The sequence below is a fragment of the Carex rostrata genome, chromosome 2, assembly GCF_964058835.1.
Source record: "Carex rostrata chromosome 2, lpCarRost1.2, whole genome shotgun sequence".
Lineage (NCBI taxonomy): Eukaryota > Viridiplantae > Streptophyta > Magnoliopsida > Poales > Cyperaceae > Carex > Carex rostrata.
Window position 1 is genome coordinate 12,227,869 of NC_135919.1, and position 19,940 is coordinate 12,247,808.

Below are 19,940 nucleotides of genomic sequence, written 5' to 3' on the forward strand. Positions count from 1 at the left end.
CAATCGAGTATTGAATATGAAATAGTTTTTATCTGTATCTTTATCCGTTTAGTTAATAATTTTTTTTTTTACTCTTATTCATATTCAATAAGTTTATGAAATTTTCTTTTATTCGTATTCGTGTTATCAAATACAGTATAGATCGGCGGATAAAAGGGTGCCATTGACACTTCTAAATTTGGGTGCGCAAATATTTGTTATTTCTTTTTGTGAAATCTTGATAAAAATTGGAAAAGTTTTGGAAAAAGATAGTGTGTTATTCTATGGACAATAATTTCAATAATGAAAGCTGACAAAATATTTCTTATTCTGATACCTACTTTGTCCTTCTCAGATATATGTTTCATCTTTTTTGTCTCATACATGAATCTCATATAAAGTTATTTTTTTGTATGAAATTATAATACGAATCTCATATAAGTTCGTGGTTTAGATATAATTTCAAACTTAAGACATATAAAGTTTATAGATACTTTTCATACCATTAAACAAAATGTTTTATAAAGTTTATAAAAAATTATAATGAGATCGTTAATTAAAATAAAATTATAATGAGATTGGTTTCTATTTTTTTCCGAAATTTTTATTAATACCCAATAATATAATGAAATTACCAAATCTACTCAGTTTTTGAATGGATTTCAAAAAATGCCCCTTCCGGTTACTAAATAACCAGACTCAGAATATCTTTCCGCTGAGCTAGTCTCCGGATGCGTGAAAAATACCCGGTTACTAGGTAACCGGAAATTACCCCTATGTCCGGTAACCGGACTCACTATTTTAATTGAAATGCTGTGTCGGTTATTAAAAATCAGATGCAATTTTTGCCTTTTTTTTTTTTTTTTACAAAACATAAATTTTTTAAATTTTTTTATTTTTTGTATTGAAATATTAAAATGTTGAATATATTTCTTTGAAAATAGATGAAATACAATATAATTTGATTTATTAGAAAGACTACAACAAATAATTCGGATCAACATTTTTTAGGCCGAATTTTTCACGGCTGTAAGAAAAATTAATATATTTTTTTATGTGTTATTGGAAAAAATAAATAAATATGCTTTGAATATGAGTTATTGATTGTAGTTCAAAAGTCACTTCTAGGTAATACATAAAATATTGTAATCCTTCTAGTACATTTAGTTTCTAAAAAGTTGTATCTATTTTGAGAATTCTTTTTAATAACAATCATTAAATAATTTAAAGTTTTTTTTTCAAAAATAGATACAACTTTTTAGAAATTAAATATACTAGAAGGATGACAATATTTTCTGTATTTACCTAGAAGTGACTTTTGAACCGGGATCAATAACTCAGAATCTAAGCATTTTTTTTTTCCAATAACACAAATAAATATATTAATTTTTCTTACAGCCGCGAGAAATTCGGCCTGAAAAATGTTGATCCGGATTATTTGTTGTGTTCTTTCTAATAAATCAAATTATATTGTATTCCATCTATTTTCAAAGAAATATATTCAACATTTTTAATATTTCAATACAAATTTTTTTTTTTTAATTTCTATTTTGTAAAAAAAAAAAGCCAAAAATTGCATCTGCTTTTTAATAACTAGCACAACTTTCCATCTGCTTTGTAATTAAAATAGTGAGTTCGGTTACTTAGTAACCAGACATAGAGATAATTTCCGATTACTTAGTAACTGGGTATTTTTCATGCATCCGGGGACTAGCTCAGAGGAAAGGTATTTTGAGTCCGGTTATCTAGTAATCGGAAGGGCTATTTTTTGAAATCCATTCAAAAATTAGGTAGATTCAGTAATTTCATTATATTTTTGGGTATTAATAAAAATTTCGAATTTTTTTTTAACAACTCAATTGCCCTTAGGTTTCATTTCATATATAAAATCAGTGATTATAATTGATCTGTTCTGATACATCCACTCTTCTAGGAAGTGGTATAATTCATGAGTCAAATAATATAATCAGATATGTGAATGTTGTAAATGACATGACAGATATACCGGCTAGGAAGAATTAGTTTCCATTCTATATGAACAAAAAGAGATGAAAGATATTTGAGATTTATATAATTTTCTTATTAGTTATTTATTAATTACATACTTAGATATAGTATTAAAAAAGGAGGGCAAATTAGTTATTTATATAATAATTTTTTTCTCAGTTCTTATTATTGAAATTATTGCTCTTAAAATAGCACCCTTCTTTGAAAAATTGCACTTTACTTTTTCCCTTCGGACTTCCTTTTTCATTAATTATTTATTTATTTCCTAAATTAAAAGCAAGCCGAATAAAGAGCTTCTAAATTGGAAAACTTAGATTTTCCCTTCCGACTTTTTCTTTTTCAGTTATTTATTTATTTCCTAAATTGGAAGCAAGCTGAAAATAAACGGGCTTCTAATTAAGCCGGTAGCTCACTCCTTTAATTTTTCATTTTTTATGGTCCCTTTTATCAATGTTTGTTATTTTGAGGTGACAAAAGAGTAGAACTAGAGTGTTCTTTAAGTTCATCAAATTTTCCTGCAATTCAACTTTAAAATTTATCGAATTGACTTTAAATAACCATCTATCTTACAAGTGATATATCTGCATGCAAAAATTTTAAAATTTTGAATTAATTTAGTATAAAGCCGATAGTCAAAATTAGGAGATGCATAAATTAATTTAAAGCATTAATTTTTTGAACCTTTTTTACCACTTAACTTTATAAAATTAATATGAAATTTTTAAATTTTTATATGTAGACGCATCACTCGTAAGGTAGATGGATTTTAACAGTTCGGATTTGTAATTTGGTAGATTTTAGAATTGAGTTCATATTAAAGAACACCCTAGTTCTACTCGTGACTAAATTATACAAGTTGTTGTACATTTAAAACATATAATATTTGAAGAATATGCATAAATAGATATAAGGATTATGGTCTATTGACAATTATATAATAAGTTTAGAGAAATTCGTATGTGTGATATGAAATATTTAGCTAGCCTATTTTATATGTGATAAGAATATGCATCAAGGGCTTATTTAACTATAGTTGTGTAACGATTATCTTTGTATAACTCTCCAACTTGAGCTTCTATATATAGGCTCAACTTTGTACAAGAATTAGGTTGTGACATCTCACCTTTGTTTGAGCTCACGTGTCACGAGTTGTATTTTTTTTTTCATTGGGTAAATGGAAAGCGCCGACGAGGTTGCCTTGCCTCGGAGACGTACATATTTTAAGCCTAACTCCGTTGACATCCCGCGTGTCAACCTCTCTTACTCTATCTATTTACTTTACATTGTTGATTGATTGCAATTGTTTGTTTGTTTTACCTACATTTACGAAAAACGTTTAATGTTCTTAAGTCATCGTATTCACCCCCTCTAGGTGTTAGTTTTTTCTTATTTCGAGGGCCCTGAAACTCAGCCCGGGTATTCTAGATGCCGAAGTAGTACTAAAATAGACTGAAACTAGAATTTTACTTGGGAGCATCTCTTTGTTGTGTTCATCTAGTGTATTGTTGGGGTTTATTGAAGAGGTATTAATGCGCATTAGATTTGAACATGCCATTTATTTCTGTACTTAATGTCAGTTTCGTAAGCAGATTATTCTCAGAAGTTACATTGATCAGGAATAGCAGGTTATTCATCACTAGATGAGGTTATAATTATATGAGGAGGGTTCAAATGCCTCTATGTTTTTGTGCCTCCATCTCTCTCCATCATTTTCAAAGTTCAAATAGTCGATCTGAACTGCTCAACCGAACCTCCATACTAAAATATGTTTGGAGACCAAATTTTATATTTTTAGGAATTTTTTTACTATTTTTTTAGATAGGTAAAAAAAAACTGTTTTTAGATGGTTCAGATTTACTGATTTTGTATCTATCTAAAAAAATAGTATAAAAATTCCTAAAAATATAAAATTTGGTCTCCAAACATATTTTAGTATGGAGGTTCGGTTGAGCGGTTCGGATCGACTATTTGAACTTTAAAAATGATGGAGAGAGATGAAGACATGATGGAGGCACAAAAACATGAAGGCATTTGAACCCTCCTCTAATTATATATGGCTTTTGTCATAAATTCCTTTTCCAAATTTTGAATTCTTAAAAGAAGTGTGCTTCTTGTCGTTGAGGATAACTTACATCCTTACTAGCAGGCAAATGATAGAGCTTGTTACTTTTTCCTAAAGATGTGAATACACTTGCGATGACTTGGAAATGTGGTCTAGTAGATATGGGCTCCTCCGACAAATTTACAAATTTTAAATAAAATGAATGGCTTATGCGTCATATTTTTTAATATGGAATTTATTATCACAACCTTATTTTCTTATTAATATATATTCAAATTTGAAGTCTAAGACAGAGAGTTCTTAGTTTACCGTTTGCGTAATACCTGCCTCATCTTAAAATGTTGCTAACAACACTCAAACTTATTGCCTTGAAAATCCTACCAGTTTACCATCAAAACATATATATCTCAGACAAAACCAGACCACAAGCATCACAATGAATCAGCACACAAGCTGTCAACTTATTAAAGCAACTAAATAAAAGTGTTAAAACAACCAATGTAGATTGTAAAATCAGTCTTATGTTAGCAGTGGTACTACTGGTACACTGGTATCCTCCATCTTTCCTTCTGATAATGTCCTAACAGGAGACAAGCTCTGAAAAGGGATCATATCAAGATTTTATGGCATTCGTCTGGCAAGGCGTTTTTCAACTTGCTCTTTTAGCTCTCCTGTCCAATAATTTTTCTTAATAGTTAGGATGGCAGACCTAATAGCAATAATTTTTTAATGAAAATATATTAAATTTCTTGTCTTCCAAATACTCCAACTAAATGTCCTAAAAATAATATAAAATACTTGACTTTGATTGTTTAGTTTGGACAAGGCATAGCTTACATCATCATCCAAGCTGTTTCAGGTTTGATACACATACTGTCACCTAGTCAACACCAAATTTGGCTCACAAACTGCCATTTAAGAAATAAATGGTCATTTGATTCTTCAGTATTGGCTGGAGAACATATTGGAGCAAGCCAATTTTATCAAATAGTCATTTGATTCTTCAGTATTGGCTGGAGAACATATTGGAGCAAGCCAATTTTATCAAATAGTATACATCCAATTAAATTGAATTCCAATCTATGCTCTCAAAATTGTGAAATAAGAACATCAAATTTTTTTTTGAAAACTTGGTAGTAGCTACCAAGGTTCGTGAGGGGGAATCGAACTCTCGACCTTTGGGTATAACAACTCTAGGACATTTTCCTAGCCAATTGTGCTACCTCCCCTTTCTCAAATAAGAACATCAAATTAGAATATGTTTTGCTTTATGCCTGGTTTTAAGTTTTGGTACTTCTTTTCCGTGGCTACATATACCTCATGATTGCTCAAGCATGTACCTCAGTATCCAAGTCGCTGACAATTCAATCCCACAACAATGAAGAAGGGACCCTCTTGTCAGCAACTTGGGTGAGTTCACTTTAGGGATTACCTACAGTTCACATGTCCTCTCTTGTACATAGATGATAGATCTTTCAAATACTTCGAGATCAGTGTGCACACGTATCTCGAAGTGTTCAAATGAATGGATCATACTGGTTAGGTATTGGTCATGGACCTGAGAGGAATTCAGACCTGTTCTAAAGTTCTTCCTATGCCCTTGTGACATACTTATTAGAAAAAAAGAAAACTGGTGATTTGATTGCAGAGGGAGAGAGAGAATCATTGAAAAGATCATACTAGATTTCACAAGTTTGATTATCTTACAATGAACATGTAGTGAAATAATTAAAGAACTTACTCATGCAGGTATGCTTTCTCCTATAAAGGGCTTTGGAAGGAGCTTGAACAAGATGCAAGGATGAGGGGAGATCACGATAAAGGAGGAAAGCCCACAAGGCAGGGTCATGCGTCAGCTGATTAAAGTAGCTGTTTACAATTGCGAGAGAGCAGAGGTCGATGTGGTCCAATCTTTTCGCTTGGATGCCGATTTGCAGGATCTGGTACCAAACGTCACCTGGTAGAGACTCCATTTTTGGTCTTCCAAGTTACTTCTTTGGGGAAACGAAAATGAATTTGGGCGATTATATTGCTGTTGTTTTCAAACCTACTTTTCGACTTTGACCCATAGCAGCTAGAAGAAGTCGTAGTCAATCATAGCAATAATTGTTTTTAATAAATGGTTTTCTATTATTCCTTTTTTTTATATTTTAAATAGTTTGTTTGAGTTGATTTTTTTTTTTTTTTTTTTTTCCCGGGGGGGGGGGGGGGGGGGGGGGGGGTCGGTCAATTAGCATTGCCATAAACTACTCTTGAGGCAGAAGAAACAGAAGTACCTAGTACCTTTTGTCTATTCAAATCCAATTGTTTAGTTAGAGTGCTTATTTCTAGACTTCAAAGTAGTATTAGAATGGACTGAAAGCAGAATTAACTTGTGAGCATCTCTTTATTGTGTTGATCTGGTGTATTGTTGGGTTTGTTGAGGAGGTATGTATGTGCATTAAACTCAATTATAATATGTCATTAATTCTTTACTTAGAGAGTTTCGCAAGTATATGTTAATTAATTAGATAAAGGTAGAAAAATCCAATTTATATGCCTGTGATGGAACATTTAGCTAGCTTATTACTGAATTTTATAAAATTTGAGTGTTGGTTTCATTAGGTACCAAAGTTGGCAAATTTATACTGCCAAAAAAATTCACATCTGATCATTCTTTACATGCATGGATATTTATTATTTATTATATATGTTATGTCAAAAAAATACTGATTTCAGAATTGATGTAATCATGTAAAGATTTCACAAAAGAAAATTGCAAAATCAAATTTTATTCCGAACACACATAGTGACATTCAGAAATCTTATCAAGACTTGCAAAATGAAAATTTGTAACCGGTGCCATATATAAAATGTTCAGAACCAAATTAATTGGAATTTACATCAATGATGATTTATTTTCTTTATTTACACATCAAAGGAAGATTTATAAACATAGTATTCCAATGTACGCACACAAATCTGAAAGATGATCAGACGGAAGCTGAGTCCATCAAACTCAAATTTGAGTGTGATGGGCTTAAGAAGCAATCCATCATAATTGAGTGAATCAGTGTAAATTAGCTGAATAAGATCAAAACCTTTTTTAAAAAAAACTTGTTTTGTATTAAAAAAATTGTAAAAATTTTTGTCAAAAAAACGATCTTATCTTAAAAGATTACATTCAAATAATCATTGATAAGACAAAATAGAAATATTTGCATGGAGGTTTGAGTTCATTTGGAAAATGTCGGTACCACCAAAGGTTAAAGTTTTTACCTTCTTCCTTTTGAAAAGAAGAATTCTCATTCGTGATGTCATGACTAGAAGAGGCATGCAGTGCGAAATCCGATGCGTTATGTGCGAGTCGGTACAACTAGAGTCAACGATACACTTATTTTACCAGTGCCGGTATGCAAAGCAAGTGTGGGAGGAGGTTGCAAGGAGGCTGGGTAGAAGGATCATGGTAAGGGGCATTTCTGTCCAACAAACATGGGACAAGTCATGGGACAGGATTAGCCATGAAGGTTCAATGCCAAAGAAGAGATGGGCTGTCTTATTCATGTGCGTTTCGTGACATCTCTAGAAACAGAGAAATGATAAAATTTTTAGAGGCAAGTTCAAACCACCATTTTTGGTGGCTGACTCAATTTTAGAAGACTCTGCCATGTGGTTCAAGTATTGTAGTGGAGCGGGTAATAGGCAGGGAATTGGCTAGGACTAATTGTGAGATACTGGTAAACAAATGGGTTGTTTTGAAACTTCTCTAAGTGGCGGTATATTTATGGACCTGGATGTAAACATTGGTAGCCTCTACCAATTATTTAAAAAAAAAAGACAAAATAGAAATATTCAAAACTATAGATGTAGCCTGAAGGATTCTCACACCGAGTAGAAAAAAGCAAACAAAAACAAAACATTACATTTTTTTTTATTAAAGTTAAACTTAAAATGCATATCAATAAATTTTATTGAAACTAGATTATATAAAATTACAACTAGATCGCACTTGCTTATTCCATTTAATTTTACACAAAAAAATATAAATATATATTTCATATATGATACAAAAATAAGAGTGAGTCTATGGTACTATGCATATCACGGGTTGTTACCGTGCTACGGCTCTATATTCGAGTTTTCAAATCCTAACAGTCGATCCAAACCGTTCATCTTGTTCTCCATATTAATATGTGTTTGGAGACCAAATTTTACATTTTTTGAAATTTTTTTACTATTTTTTTAGATATTTAGAAAATCACTTGATCTGAAAATTCTGGACCATCCAAAAACAGTGATTTTCAATAAATCTAAAAAAATAGTAAAACAATTTCAAAAAATGTAAAATTTGGTCTCCAAACACATATTAATATGGAGAACAAGATGAACGGTTCGGATCGACCGTTAGGATTTGAAAATTCGAATATAGAGCCGTAACACGGTGCCAAATCGTAATATGCATAGTACCATAGACTCACTCAAAAAATAATACGTAAGAGAACAGAAGTAACATTTTTTTTTTTTGCAATAAAATAAAACTTTTATTTTATAGATAAAAAAAGAAGAATTAATCTTTTTTTTATTATATTAAATACTAGCCATTTGCTCATATGATTTTTTTTTTTTTTTTTTGCATCAGTGCGATCCATAGTGTAATTTTGTTCAAAAGGATAATAATAAGCAAGTTTTCAGTCCGTTATCAAAGCCGGTGCTCACTCTCATCAATTAGACGGTAATAGATGTCAAACAGTGGGAGCAACACTGTTAAGAGATGAGTTAAGACCAGTGTTTTAAATAGCGCGCTATAGCGGCGCTATAGCGTTTTCCGACCAAAAAAGCTATGGCGCTATGCTCAAATAGCGCCGCTATTTGAGCATAGCGCGATTTTTTTAATCCGTACGCTATTTCGCGATAAACGCTATTTAAACCATTGGTTAAGACAGTTTTCTTACTTTGAGACTTTGAGTGCTCATTTGTTACTTGTGATACTATTTGGAGAGCAAAGATTTCATTTAAGATTAAATTTTTTTTTTGCCTTGTTAAGCAAAAAAAGATACGGACTAGAGTGAATTTGAGCGAGCGAGGTTGGTTAGGAGATGTAGTTTGTCTGTTTTGTGGGACATCTGAAACAATAGATCACTTGTTTTCACAATGTACTTTTTTTAGAACAATTTGGAATGGGATAGCTAATTATAACAACTATCCAATAAGCTTGTTTTTGCAATGTACTTTGATATTATGACTATAAAAGAATTGTGGTTTATTGATGTTTTAATATTCCTTTTAAATATATGTATTTGATAGGACTCATGAGAGGGACAGTACTTTGGGTCATGTGGTTAACAAGGAATAAGCTTTGTTTTCAGGGATTCATACTTATATTAGATTTATAGGATCTCAAATTATTTCTTTAGCACAATTTTGGATGAAATCCAAAGAAAGGGGTTACATTATCCTTAGTTCTACCTACTTATTTGATGCAATTGTCTGTTTTCTTTGATAATTTTCTATTGTAAGAGGAGAAAGTAGCTGAAACAAGTGGTTTAGAGCATTAGACTGATGACGGTAATTTCCAGGAACAAGTGTTTTCTTTTGATGTTAAGTAGTTTCGTGATAGATATCATTAGGAAATGTGTTGGTTGTTCATTTGGTTGTGTAATGTTGGGTTGTATGTAAGTAGATCTATAGCAAAGACTGGTACCAGCTTGGTACCAATATTCTAACTTTGTAGGTTTTGTTATGGTAATGAAATCGGTGGTGTTAAGCCACTTTTATTCATAAAAAAAGAGTGCTCACTTGTTAGAATTACTGGATAGCGGATATAAATTGAACTTTATTTAAACCCAATAGTCCTATTGTAATTAACTTTTTCATCAATGAAAATGTAGGATGACAAGTTTGCCTCCTACCCTCAAAATTTTCAGTCCCTTAATTGGGCCGATGACTCTGTTTACATTAAAATATTATATAACATCTGTTTAAATCAATGTTTTAAATAGCGTTTATCGCGTTATAGCGACCGGGTTAAAAAAATTGCGCTATACCCAAATAGCGGCGCTATAGCGCGAAATAGCGCACTATAGCGGCGCTATTTGGACATAGCGCCATAGCTTTTATGGAAGAAAAACGCTATAGCGGCGCTATAGCGCCGCTATAGCGCGCTATTTAGAACATTGGTTTAAATTGATGATCCCAGTGTCGAAAGCTCCTTCGTTTCTTCCCCTTTCTCACTTCCGTATTTCCGATATGTGATATGTTTTTTTGATATCTAAAATTGAGATAATTATTAACCATAATTTCGCCAAAATCGGTCAAATATGAGATAAATTGGTCAAAATCGCAACATAATTTGGCCGATTATTTTGATTCAGCCTCAATTTTACCTGTTTCTTTACATAAATTGACCAGTCGAGTCAACTAGAGAAAAATCTGTTTGACTCCGTCGGGGCTGATTTTTCATATCTGACGCAATCTCACACGTTAAATTTGAATTGTCGGTGTTTGTCATATGTTTGCCTCACAAATTTGACTATCTTACAATGAACTTGCAATGAAAGAATCAAAGAACTTATCAATGCTCGTCTATAGAGGGATTTTGAAGGAATTTAAAAAAAATTGAAGGATGAGGGGAAATCACGAGAAAGGAGAGTGATCCACAAGACAGGGTCCTGCATAATTTGACCAATTATTTTGATTCAACCTCAATTTTATCGGTTTCTGTTTCGGTAAAATTGACCAGTCGAGTCAATTAGGGAATAATGAATAATCTTTTTTTTGAAATTGCTTGGTAGTGGCTACCAAGTTGGAATAATGAATAATCAGTTTGCTATTCTAAGTGCTCAAATTGTAATTTTAATTGCAAAGAAATACTTTTGTTTGATTATACCATACTTGCCCTTATTTAATACCTGCTTATTTTGTTTAAACGGTACACAATTTGAAATATTTAATGCATTAATACATGGAAGAGCTGGACTTATTTAGTTTTTATGGAACAGATTTTAATTTTTACCATGACTCTTTTTAATAAAAGAGGAAATTAAGATATCATCTTGATCACCCATAAAATTCTCAAATATTAAATATTTTTTTTTATAAAATTTTGTCTCATCTATTCTGCTGATCAGTCCAGTTGTTGCTGGTTAGCTGATTTTTGAAATTATTATATTTCAGCAATGAAATGGGCTTGTGCATTTTTTTTTTGAAAACAAAAAAAATGTAATCTCTTGAGGGATGTTCTGTATTTCTTTTATGTTTTATCACACATATAAAAAACTGTAGAGTTTCTGAAACTAACTGTAACTAACTAACTATAGATATTTTGTTATTTACAGCTTCAAAATTTGTGTTGTTCAGAACACAAGAATGATGCCAACTGACCTTTGTCAAAAACATGCTAATAATTAATAATCAATACTGATTTCTGAAGCGATTCGATATAACCAAAAAATTGGATGAAGCACAATAGTACCATAGCCCACAAGGTGGAATACCGAATACAAGCATCCAGGGAGTTGTCAATCAGAACAGCTATAGAACTATTCTTGAGTCCCAGAAAACAGAGTACCTTTGGTCCATTCAAGTCCAAGAATAGACTGAAACTAAACAGAGTTTCGAGGACCCTGATACTAAACCCGGGTATCTCGGGAGTAGTATTAAAATAGACTGAAACTAGAATTTTACTCTCGTGCTTCTCTTTATTGTGTTCATCTAGTATTCTAGTGTATTGCGGGGTTTATTGAAGAGGTATTGATGTGCATTAGATTATAATATGCCATTTATTTCTGTACTTAGTTAATGTCAGTTATGAAGCAGAGTACTCTAAAAACTTACATTGACCTGGAATTAGTACAAGAATCAGATAATTAGAAGGAGAAATATCTATAATTTGCAGTGCATAGCCCGTTATTCATCACTAGATGAGGTTAGAATTATATATGGCTTTTGTCATAAATTCCTTGCCCAAATTTTGCATTCTTCAAAGAAGTGTGCTGCTTGTCGTTGAAGATAACTTCATCCTTGACATGCTCATTAATGGATGCAACCCATGTTGCTTGCAAGGGTCAAACCACTTTTGTGAAGTATAAATAATTCACAATTTACAAATTTCAATTGGTGAATGAAATTTGCAGGGATCAGTTTTGCTCACTGCCAAGTCGACTCTTGCAAGCACTCTGGTGGTAATGCCTTTTGGGTAATAAAATAGTGGAAATGGTAGTCCAATAGGACTCTGGATAGGCACGGTTAGATCTATTTCTGTCAGACGTATCCGCATTAGTCAAATGAGCTTGATCTTCAGATGGTTCTTTGCCAAAATCTGTATGCTCCCTAAAAGCGTCATCTTCCATGAAAGTCTCCTCTTGATCTAGAAAATTATTATCTAGCCACATCACAAACTCCATCACCTCGTCAAACATTTCTTCCATTTCTCGCTCGTTCTTTTTCATCTTCCTGATTAACCCAGATAAAAAGGCTGCAGCTTAGTATAATAAAATTTTATATTAGAAAAGATGAATGTTATATATATCCTGCATCCACAGTTTGTGCTCAAACAAGTTTGAATCCTTAACTAGATGTTGTAGCACCTCACTGCTGGAGATATGAAGCCATTGGCTTTGTGTAATGTGAATAAATTAAGCATATATGCTCATTAATAATGAGATAAGGGCAAACTCAGTTCCAGGATTAAATTTTGTACAAAATTAGGGAGAAAAAAGTTGAAAGATAAAATGAACCAACAAAACAGACGTTGGTAGTGTTTCTATAGACTAACGAAGAATGCCTAACACAATCATGACAATAATTAACCACAAACCATGTATATAACCAAAAGCACCATAATTAATTTCTTTAAAGAGGAACAAAAGGATTTACAAGAATGCGCGCTTACTTATACTCAGTCCTGAAAAGGGCTTTTGAAGCATGCTGATCAAATAAAACACCGGAAAGGAAATTCTGCGCAAGAAGTGCAGCCCACAAATCAGGTTCCTGTGTTATCTGATCGAAATGGTGGCATGTTATTGCAACGGAACAAATGTCGGTTTGGTCCAATATGTTGTTGTCTATTCCAAGTTTAAATATTCGGAGCCACAAATCATCTGGCAATATCTTCATGAGTACCTTAACAAAATTTCAAGGTGATCAATTGAAATTGGGCTTACAATTAAATAGGTTTGTGGTGAAGCAATTTGGTGATATAAATAAGAACTTTAAGAATCGTCTCATCCCACTGCAATATACTATTGGCGATCGTATATACATATGAAATATATAATATGAAAGAATCTGGGAAGCTTTCTTAGGAATTTTAGTTGAATTTTTTTATAAAATATTTAGTAGAGCAACACTTTATAGATAATCTAGAAGAGCTCAGAGCATCAATTTCATTTTTGGAGTTGCAATTGGAAGAAAGAAATCATTATAAGATACTTACACGAAAGGAGAAGGAAAGAGACAGCAACGTGGAAAGCTGTGTGCTGTTCGGATTGTTTTTATTTTTTATTTCTCCCATAAAATTAGATAAACTTTAATTGAAAATTAGTTGAAGAGTTATTTTTAATTTATAAACAGGATGTCTGTCTATTTTTTTTTTTTTTTTCTTTCTTTCTTTGATGTTGTAGCTCCTTTTAGTTATTCAAAATATAGCTCAATGGATCATATTAATCGAATCATAAAATCAAGTCTAAATTTCGAGACTACGTTTTCATTGGGTTTTTTTTTTTTTTTGTTAGGAACTCTGTTACGTTTAAAGTTGCTTTCTGTATACAATTTTTGAATTCTCTTTGAATTGATTTAGCCGCTGGACCATGACCATGCTAATTGCGCAAGCAACACCAAAGCCAGATGCTTGATTTATTAACCTGAGACACGAGAATGACATGACAGAATCTTACTTAGCTATTAACTTAATTTCCTTGTTAATTAATAAAGTTTCATGAAATTATTATTTAGAAAAGATCCATATAAGACAACACAATGTATACAATATAGTGCATATAATGGGCAAATCGGCTAATTAGTCGATCTCATCTGCAAACAATTAATGAACTAAACAATCATATTTTAAAACATTGATCTTGAGACTGTGCAAACAATTAATGAAGTGAAGACAAACAAAACTGACTTCCCTTTCCTTTCTTCCTTCCCAAAATTTACAAGTTAATAAAGCGAAGTAATTCACCATTAACACTACTCTAATATAAAGTCAAGCAGTTAAAGTTATAAGTTAATTAGTCTATTTATTTTTAAATTTTTTGTATTGCTTGACTTTATACTAAATTAATTCGAAACTTTATATATTTGACATGTAAACACGTCACTAATGAAGTAGATCAGTTTCAACAGTTTAGATTTGTTATTGAAATCATTTTGATAAATTTTGAAGTTATACTCATCAAAGAATTGGTGAGTTTAAGAACACTGTAGTTTGATTTTTTTTTTTAAATGGAATCAATTTTAATTATTTTAATGAAACAAGCATCATTAATTTAGTTTTTTTTTTGTTTTTATAAAAAAAAACAGCTCCACTGATCCTAGGATCGATAGAGGGAGAATTTAAATTTAGTTTTAAGGAATATGCGATCGTCATTTGTATTTATCCTCCCCCCCCCCCCCCCCCCCCCCGCCCGGTCTCTAGAATCGGTGGAGATGTTTTTTTTAAAACCAAATTAATGATACGTGTTTCATTAAAATAATTAAAATTAATTATATTTAAAAAAAAAATCCTCTAGTTCTACCCTTGGTAAATATATGGGAAAGAAACTAAGTAATAAGCATGAAAAAACTTGGCTTACCACAAGGGTTGAGTTGTTAATTTCAATGCTAATATATTATCTTTCTCGGTCGGTACGGTAAGGTCCAATGATCCAGGCTCATACATGACTGAGCCTAGAAGGCATGAATGGGCCTATGAGGCTTTATTTATCTCTTCATCAGGCCCATACAGCCCTTGGATCTATTAGCTTCAAAATTACTTCCAAGCTCATTTTTAAATTATATTGAGTAAGGCTATGGTGCTATGGATTGCATAGAGGACTACGGTGCTACGGCTCAATATTTGAGTTTTCAAAATCCTAACGATCGATTCAAATTGTTCATCTTGTTCTTCATATTAATATGTGTTTGGAGACCAAATTTTACATTTTTTGGAAATTTTTTACTATTTTTTTAGATAGGTAGAAAATCACTTGATCTAAAAAATTCTGCACCATTCAGATATTTGATTTTCTACCTATCTAAAAAAAATAGTAAAAAAATAAAAAATATAAAATTTGATCTCCAAACACATATTAATATGGAGAACAAGATGAACGGTTCGAATTGACCGTTAGGATTTTGAAAAATCAAATATTGAGCTGTAGCAGCTTATCCCTCTATGCAACCCATAGCACTGTAGCCTTACTCTTTTAAATTTGAAACTGAAAATTGAAAAGGAAAATAAACAACAGAACTGGTACAGGTAAACATTACAAAAACTGACCTAGTACAGTTATAGGATTATGATTACCAATTAACGACTAGTAATAAATGTTTCTATTCATTGAGCAACTAATCCGCCTACTCTCAGACATCATACAACCCCATAAAACAGAATATGCAGCATAGAGCAATACACAAACAGTTACATAACACTTAAATACATAAGACTTCAGATCTTCTGTGGCATTGCCTGACGTTGAGGCTTATGCAATGGTACATAATACCTTGAATTGGGGATGACTTTAGGTTTTAGTCCTATGTTGCCGCTCTTGTTGAATTTATGTTCAAGATGTAAAGTACGCTGATCGGTGATGCAATCTTGCGGAGGTTTGCATTTCACTCTACTTTCCACGGGGTGATGAAATCTCTGTGGCAAGGAATAAAAGAGCATGTATTGTAAGATAGATTCAGTAGTCAAAAGGTTGATTCAAGCATCTGGTTAATATCAAATGCATAGCATATTGATTATTTAGTTAATTAACATGTCATGGGTTAAAGAAAGATGGAAAGTAGACTGCTAAAAATATCGTGTTACTTCGAGTAGAGCCGACTGCCCCTGAGTTGGGCCAATTGGTCTCTTTATTGAGCTTGATAGCATCGATTTAATATATAAACAAACTTAATATATTTTAATAGTGGAAGAGAAGACATTATATGACAGAAAATTAACTTCTATTATCAATATTCTCTTACTCTCTTATAAATTACAAATGACAAATGACAACATATCAATTTATAGGCTATATGTATCATTTAGATATACTAAAACATAAATATCATTAAACATGATACAAATACCAAGTACATAAATTGCACAACCCAATATGACTCTAAAAAAAAATCTAAACATTTAATCTATCTAGAAAATTCAAATACATTTCATTAAACATGATACAAATACCAAGTACATAAATTGCACAACCCAATATGACTCTAAAAAAAAAATCTAAACATTTAATCTATCCAGAAAATTCAAATACATTCACCTTAACCATTTGACTAATTGACCAACTAATTAAGTTTACTATCTCCCACATCCCTTCTTAAAAATATAATTCTTCTTTTAGAGCATCTTTCTCAAACTCGATTATTATCATGGGGTTACATCAGTGAGTCGTCCGCTCATCATACTTGATCTCTCATCAAGTATTTTCGCAGTCACTTTTTTCACAAGACTTACTATTTCCGTGAGCATCATACCTGAATCACCTATCAAGCATACTCGTAGTCACTACTCCGTGCTACTTGCTCGGCCATGAGCCCACTCATCATCGCACAACTCCCACTCGAACATTAATCACATAATTCGCCACATCTACAATTGTCTAATATTGCACCTTGGGCTCCTGTGATCAAATCAGCATAATTCATCATTTATCGAGTTGCACCCACGATCATATTCGCAGTTGTGCATTAGGCCTTACCTTGGACCTCACCTCATCCTCTCACATCTTCCACAACAACCACTTTAGTAAAATAATCTCCAACATAATCACTCTCCTTCAACACAATAGACCTAAACTCAACCCTTCGAGTTTGAGCCCACCTTCTTCGCTTTATAAAATCCAAACCACGTCTCGTTTCATTGGTAATCTTCTCGAACATGTCGTTATCCAACCCTTGACGGATGATACTTAGCGTGCTTTGATATCCATTCTTTTTTTAAAGCATATAACTCGCCTACCATGAGTTTGTTATCATCTTCGAAATCTTCAATCACATTCTCGACAATCTTCCACAAACCATGAGTATCAACAATAGCCTTGATTCGCAACGACCATTCATCACGACTATGGCCTCTACGAGGACTATAATTGCGACATCCATGACCGTCCTGACCTTGTTTACCACTACCCAATTTCTCTTCTTTTAGTGTTGCCTTTGCTTGCAACTCTTCTTCAAGCAACTTGTGCTTCTTTATTCTTTTCAGTGATTACCACGTGGAAATCCCACCTAATTTGCATAACCTTTTTTTTTTATTTTTTTATTCTTAGTCATGGTTAAACCCTCATTTATCTTATTAGAGCTCTGATACCAATTTGATAGGATCAATTTCATATAGAGACAAACTTAATAATTTTTAATAGTGTAAGAGAGAATACTCTATGGAAGAAAATTAACTTCTATTATCAAGATTCTTTTACTCTTACAAATTACAAATGACAACATATCAATTTATATGCTACATGTATCATTTAGATAACCCAATTACAAATGTAATTAAACATGACACAAATATCAAGTGCATGAATTGCACAACCCAATATAACCTAAACATTTAATCTATTTAGAAAATCCAAATACATTCACCCTGACTACTAAACATGTATACAACATGTAGTAGACGAAATACCACATTTACTAATTGTCTTTCATGTCCTACTGACTGTCCTTCATCTACGTACTACTGGTCGTATATCTTCCTCTAGTCGTATTTCATCTTTTTTTTGTCTTTCATCTTCTACAAGTTGTATTTTAACTTCTTATAGTTGTCTTTCATATACTACAGGTTGTATTTTATCTTCTACTAGCTGTCTTTTATATTCTTCTATTTGTCTTTTATATTCAACTAGTTTTTGTTCTTCTTATTTTTGTCTTTCATATTCTATTTGTTGTATTTCATCTTCTTCTATTCGTATTTAATCATCTTCTAGTTGTCTTTCATTTTATACTAGTTGTTTTTCATATTCTACTAGTTGTCTTTCATCTACTACAAATTGTATTTCATCTTATTGAAGCTGCATATCATCTTCTTCAAGTAGTCTTTCATCTACTACAAATTGTATTTTATATAGGTAGTAAATGCCCTATTCTCTTGTCATCTGGAGACACTACTAGAGTGCTCCAAACACCATCAATTGGAGTGTTGTAGGGTTGTAAATGCCCTATTATCTTGCTATATAGAGTCTCTACAAAAGTGGTCCAAACATCTTCAATTGGAGTGTCGTATAAGGATTGTAAATGCCATGTTATCTTGATATCTAGAGTGCTCCTAACACCTTCAATTGGAGTGTTGTATTAGGGTTGTAAATGCCTTATTATCTTGCCATATAGAGACAAAACTAGAGTGCTCCAAACTCCTTCAATTGATGTGTTGTATTAGGGTTTTAAATGCCTTATTATCTTGACATCTGGAGACTCTACTCGAGTGCTCCAAACGTGTTCAACTGAAGTGTTGTATTTCGGTTGTAAATGCCCTATTATCTTACTATTTGGAGGCACAACTAAAGTGCTCCAAACACCTTCAATTGGAGTGTTGTATTACTGCTGTAAATCCCCTATTATCTAGCCATTTGGAGACACTACTAGAGTGGTCCAAACATCTTCAATTGGTGTGTTGTATTAGGGTTGTAAATGCCCTATTATCTTTCCATCTAGAGTCACTACTAGAGTGCTCCAAACACCTTCAATTGGAGTGTTGTATTAGAGTTGTAAATGCCCTATTATCTTGCCATATAGAGACACTACTGGAGTGCTCCAAACTCCTTCAATTGATGTGTTGTATTAGGGTTGTAATTGCGCAATTATCTTGCCATTTAGAGACTCTATTCGAGTACTCCAAATATGTTCAATTGAAGTGTTGTATTATGGTTGTAAATGACCTATTATCTTGTTATTCGGTGGCACTACTAGAGTGCTCCAAACACCTTCAACTGGAGTGTTTTATTAGTGTTGTAAATGCACTGTTATCTTGCTAAATATAGTCACTACTAGAGTACTCCAAACACTTTCAATTGGAGTGTTGTATTATGGTTGTAAATGCCATATTATCCTGCCATATAGTGACACTACTAGAGTCCAAACAAAATCAATTGAAGTGTTGTATTAGGGTTGTAAATGCTCTATTATCTTGCCATCCGGAGACACTACTAGGTTGCTCCAAACACCTTCAATTGTAGTGTTGTGTTAGGGTTGTAAATGCCCTATTATCTTGCTATATAGAGACACCAGTAGAGTGCTCCAAACACCATCAATTGGAGTGTTGTATTAGGGATGTAAAGACCCTATTATCTTGCCATCTGGAGATACTACTAGAGTGCTCTAAACACTTTCTATTAGAGTGTTGTATTAGGGTTGTAAATGCCCTATTATCTTTCCATATAGAGACAACTAGATTGCTCCAAACTACTTCAACTGAAGTATTGCATTAGGGTTGTAAATGCCCTATTATGTTGCTATCTAGAGCAATACTAGATTTCTCCAAACACCATCAATTGGAGTGTTGTATTAGGGTTGCAAAGGCCCTATTATCGAGCCATTTGGAGACTCTACTTGAGGGCTCAAAACACGTTCACTTGGAGTGTTGTATTAGGGATGCCAATACCTTATTATATTTCCATCTGGAGACACTACTAAAGTCCTCCAAACACCTTCAATTGGAGTGTTGTATTTGAGTTGTAAATGCCTTATTATCTTGCTATATAGAGACACTACT

General features: G+C 32.5%; 1 protein-coding gene and 1 long non-coding RNA gene across 2 annotated transcripts; both read right to left on the reverse strand.

Moving 5' to 3' along the window:
- Positions 1-4,506: 4,506 nt before the first annotated feature.
- Positions 4,507-6,155, reverse strand: LOC144550059 (uncharacterized). Its single transcript, XR_013510053.1, has 2 exons — positions 5,790-6,155; positions 4,507-4,719 (listed from the first exon to the last, which is right to left on the reverse strand). It is a non-coding gene; the product is annotated as an uncharacterized LOC144550059 (long non-coding RNA).
- Positions 6,156-11,859: 5,704 nt separating this feature from the next.
- LOC144550255 (uncharacterized) lies at positions 11,860-13,301 on the reverse strand. Its single transcript, XM_078298536.1, has 2 exons — positions 12,918-13,301; positions 11,860-12,478 (listed from the first exon to the last, which is right to left on the reverse strand). The coding sequence occupies exons 1-2, from the start codon at positions 13,139-13,141 to the stop codon at positions 12,163-12,165; spliced, it is 540 nt and encodes a 179-aa protein (XP_078154662.1). The 5' UTR covers positions 13,142-13,301; the 3' UTR covers positions 11,860-12,162.
- Positions 13,302-19,940: the final 6,639 nt, after the last annotated feature.

Coding starts and splice junctions, on each gene's coding strand:
- LOC144550255 (XM_078298536.1), bottom strand. CDS start 13,141: ATGAAGATATTGCCAGATGATTTGTGGCTCCGAATATTTAAACTTGGA. Junction 12,479..12,917: donor CTTTTCAGGACTGAGTATAA/GTAAGCGCGCAT, acceptor TGGGTTAATCAG/GAAGATGAAAAAGAACGAGC.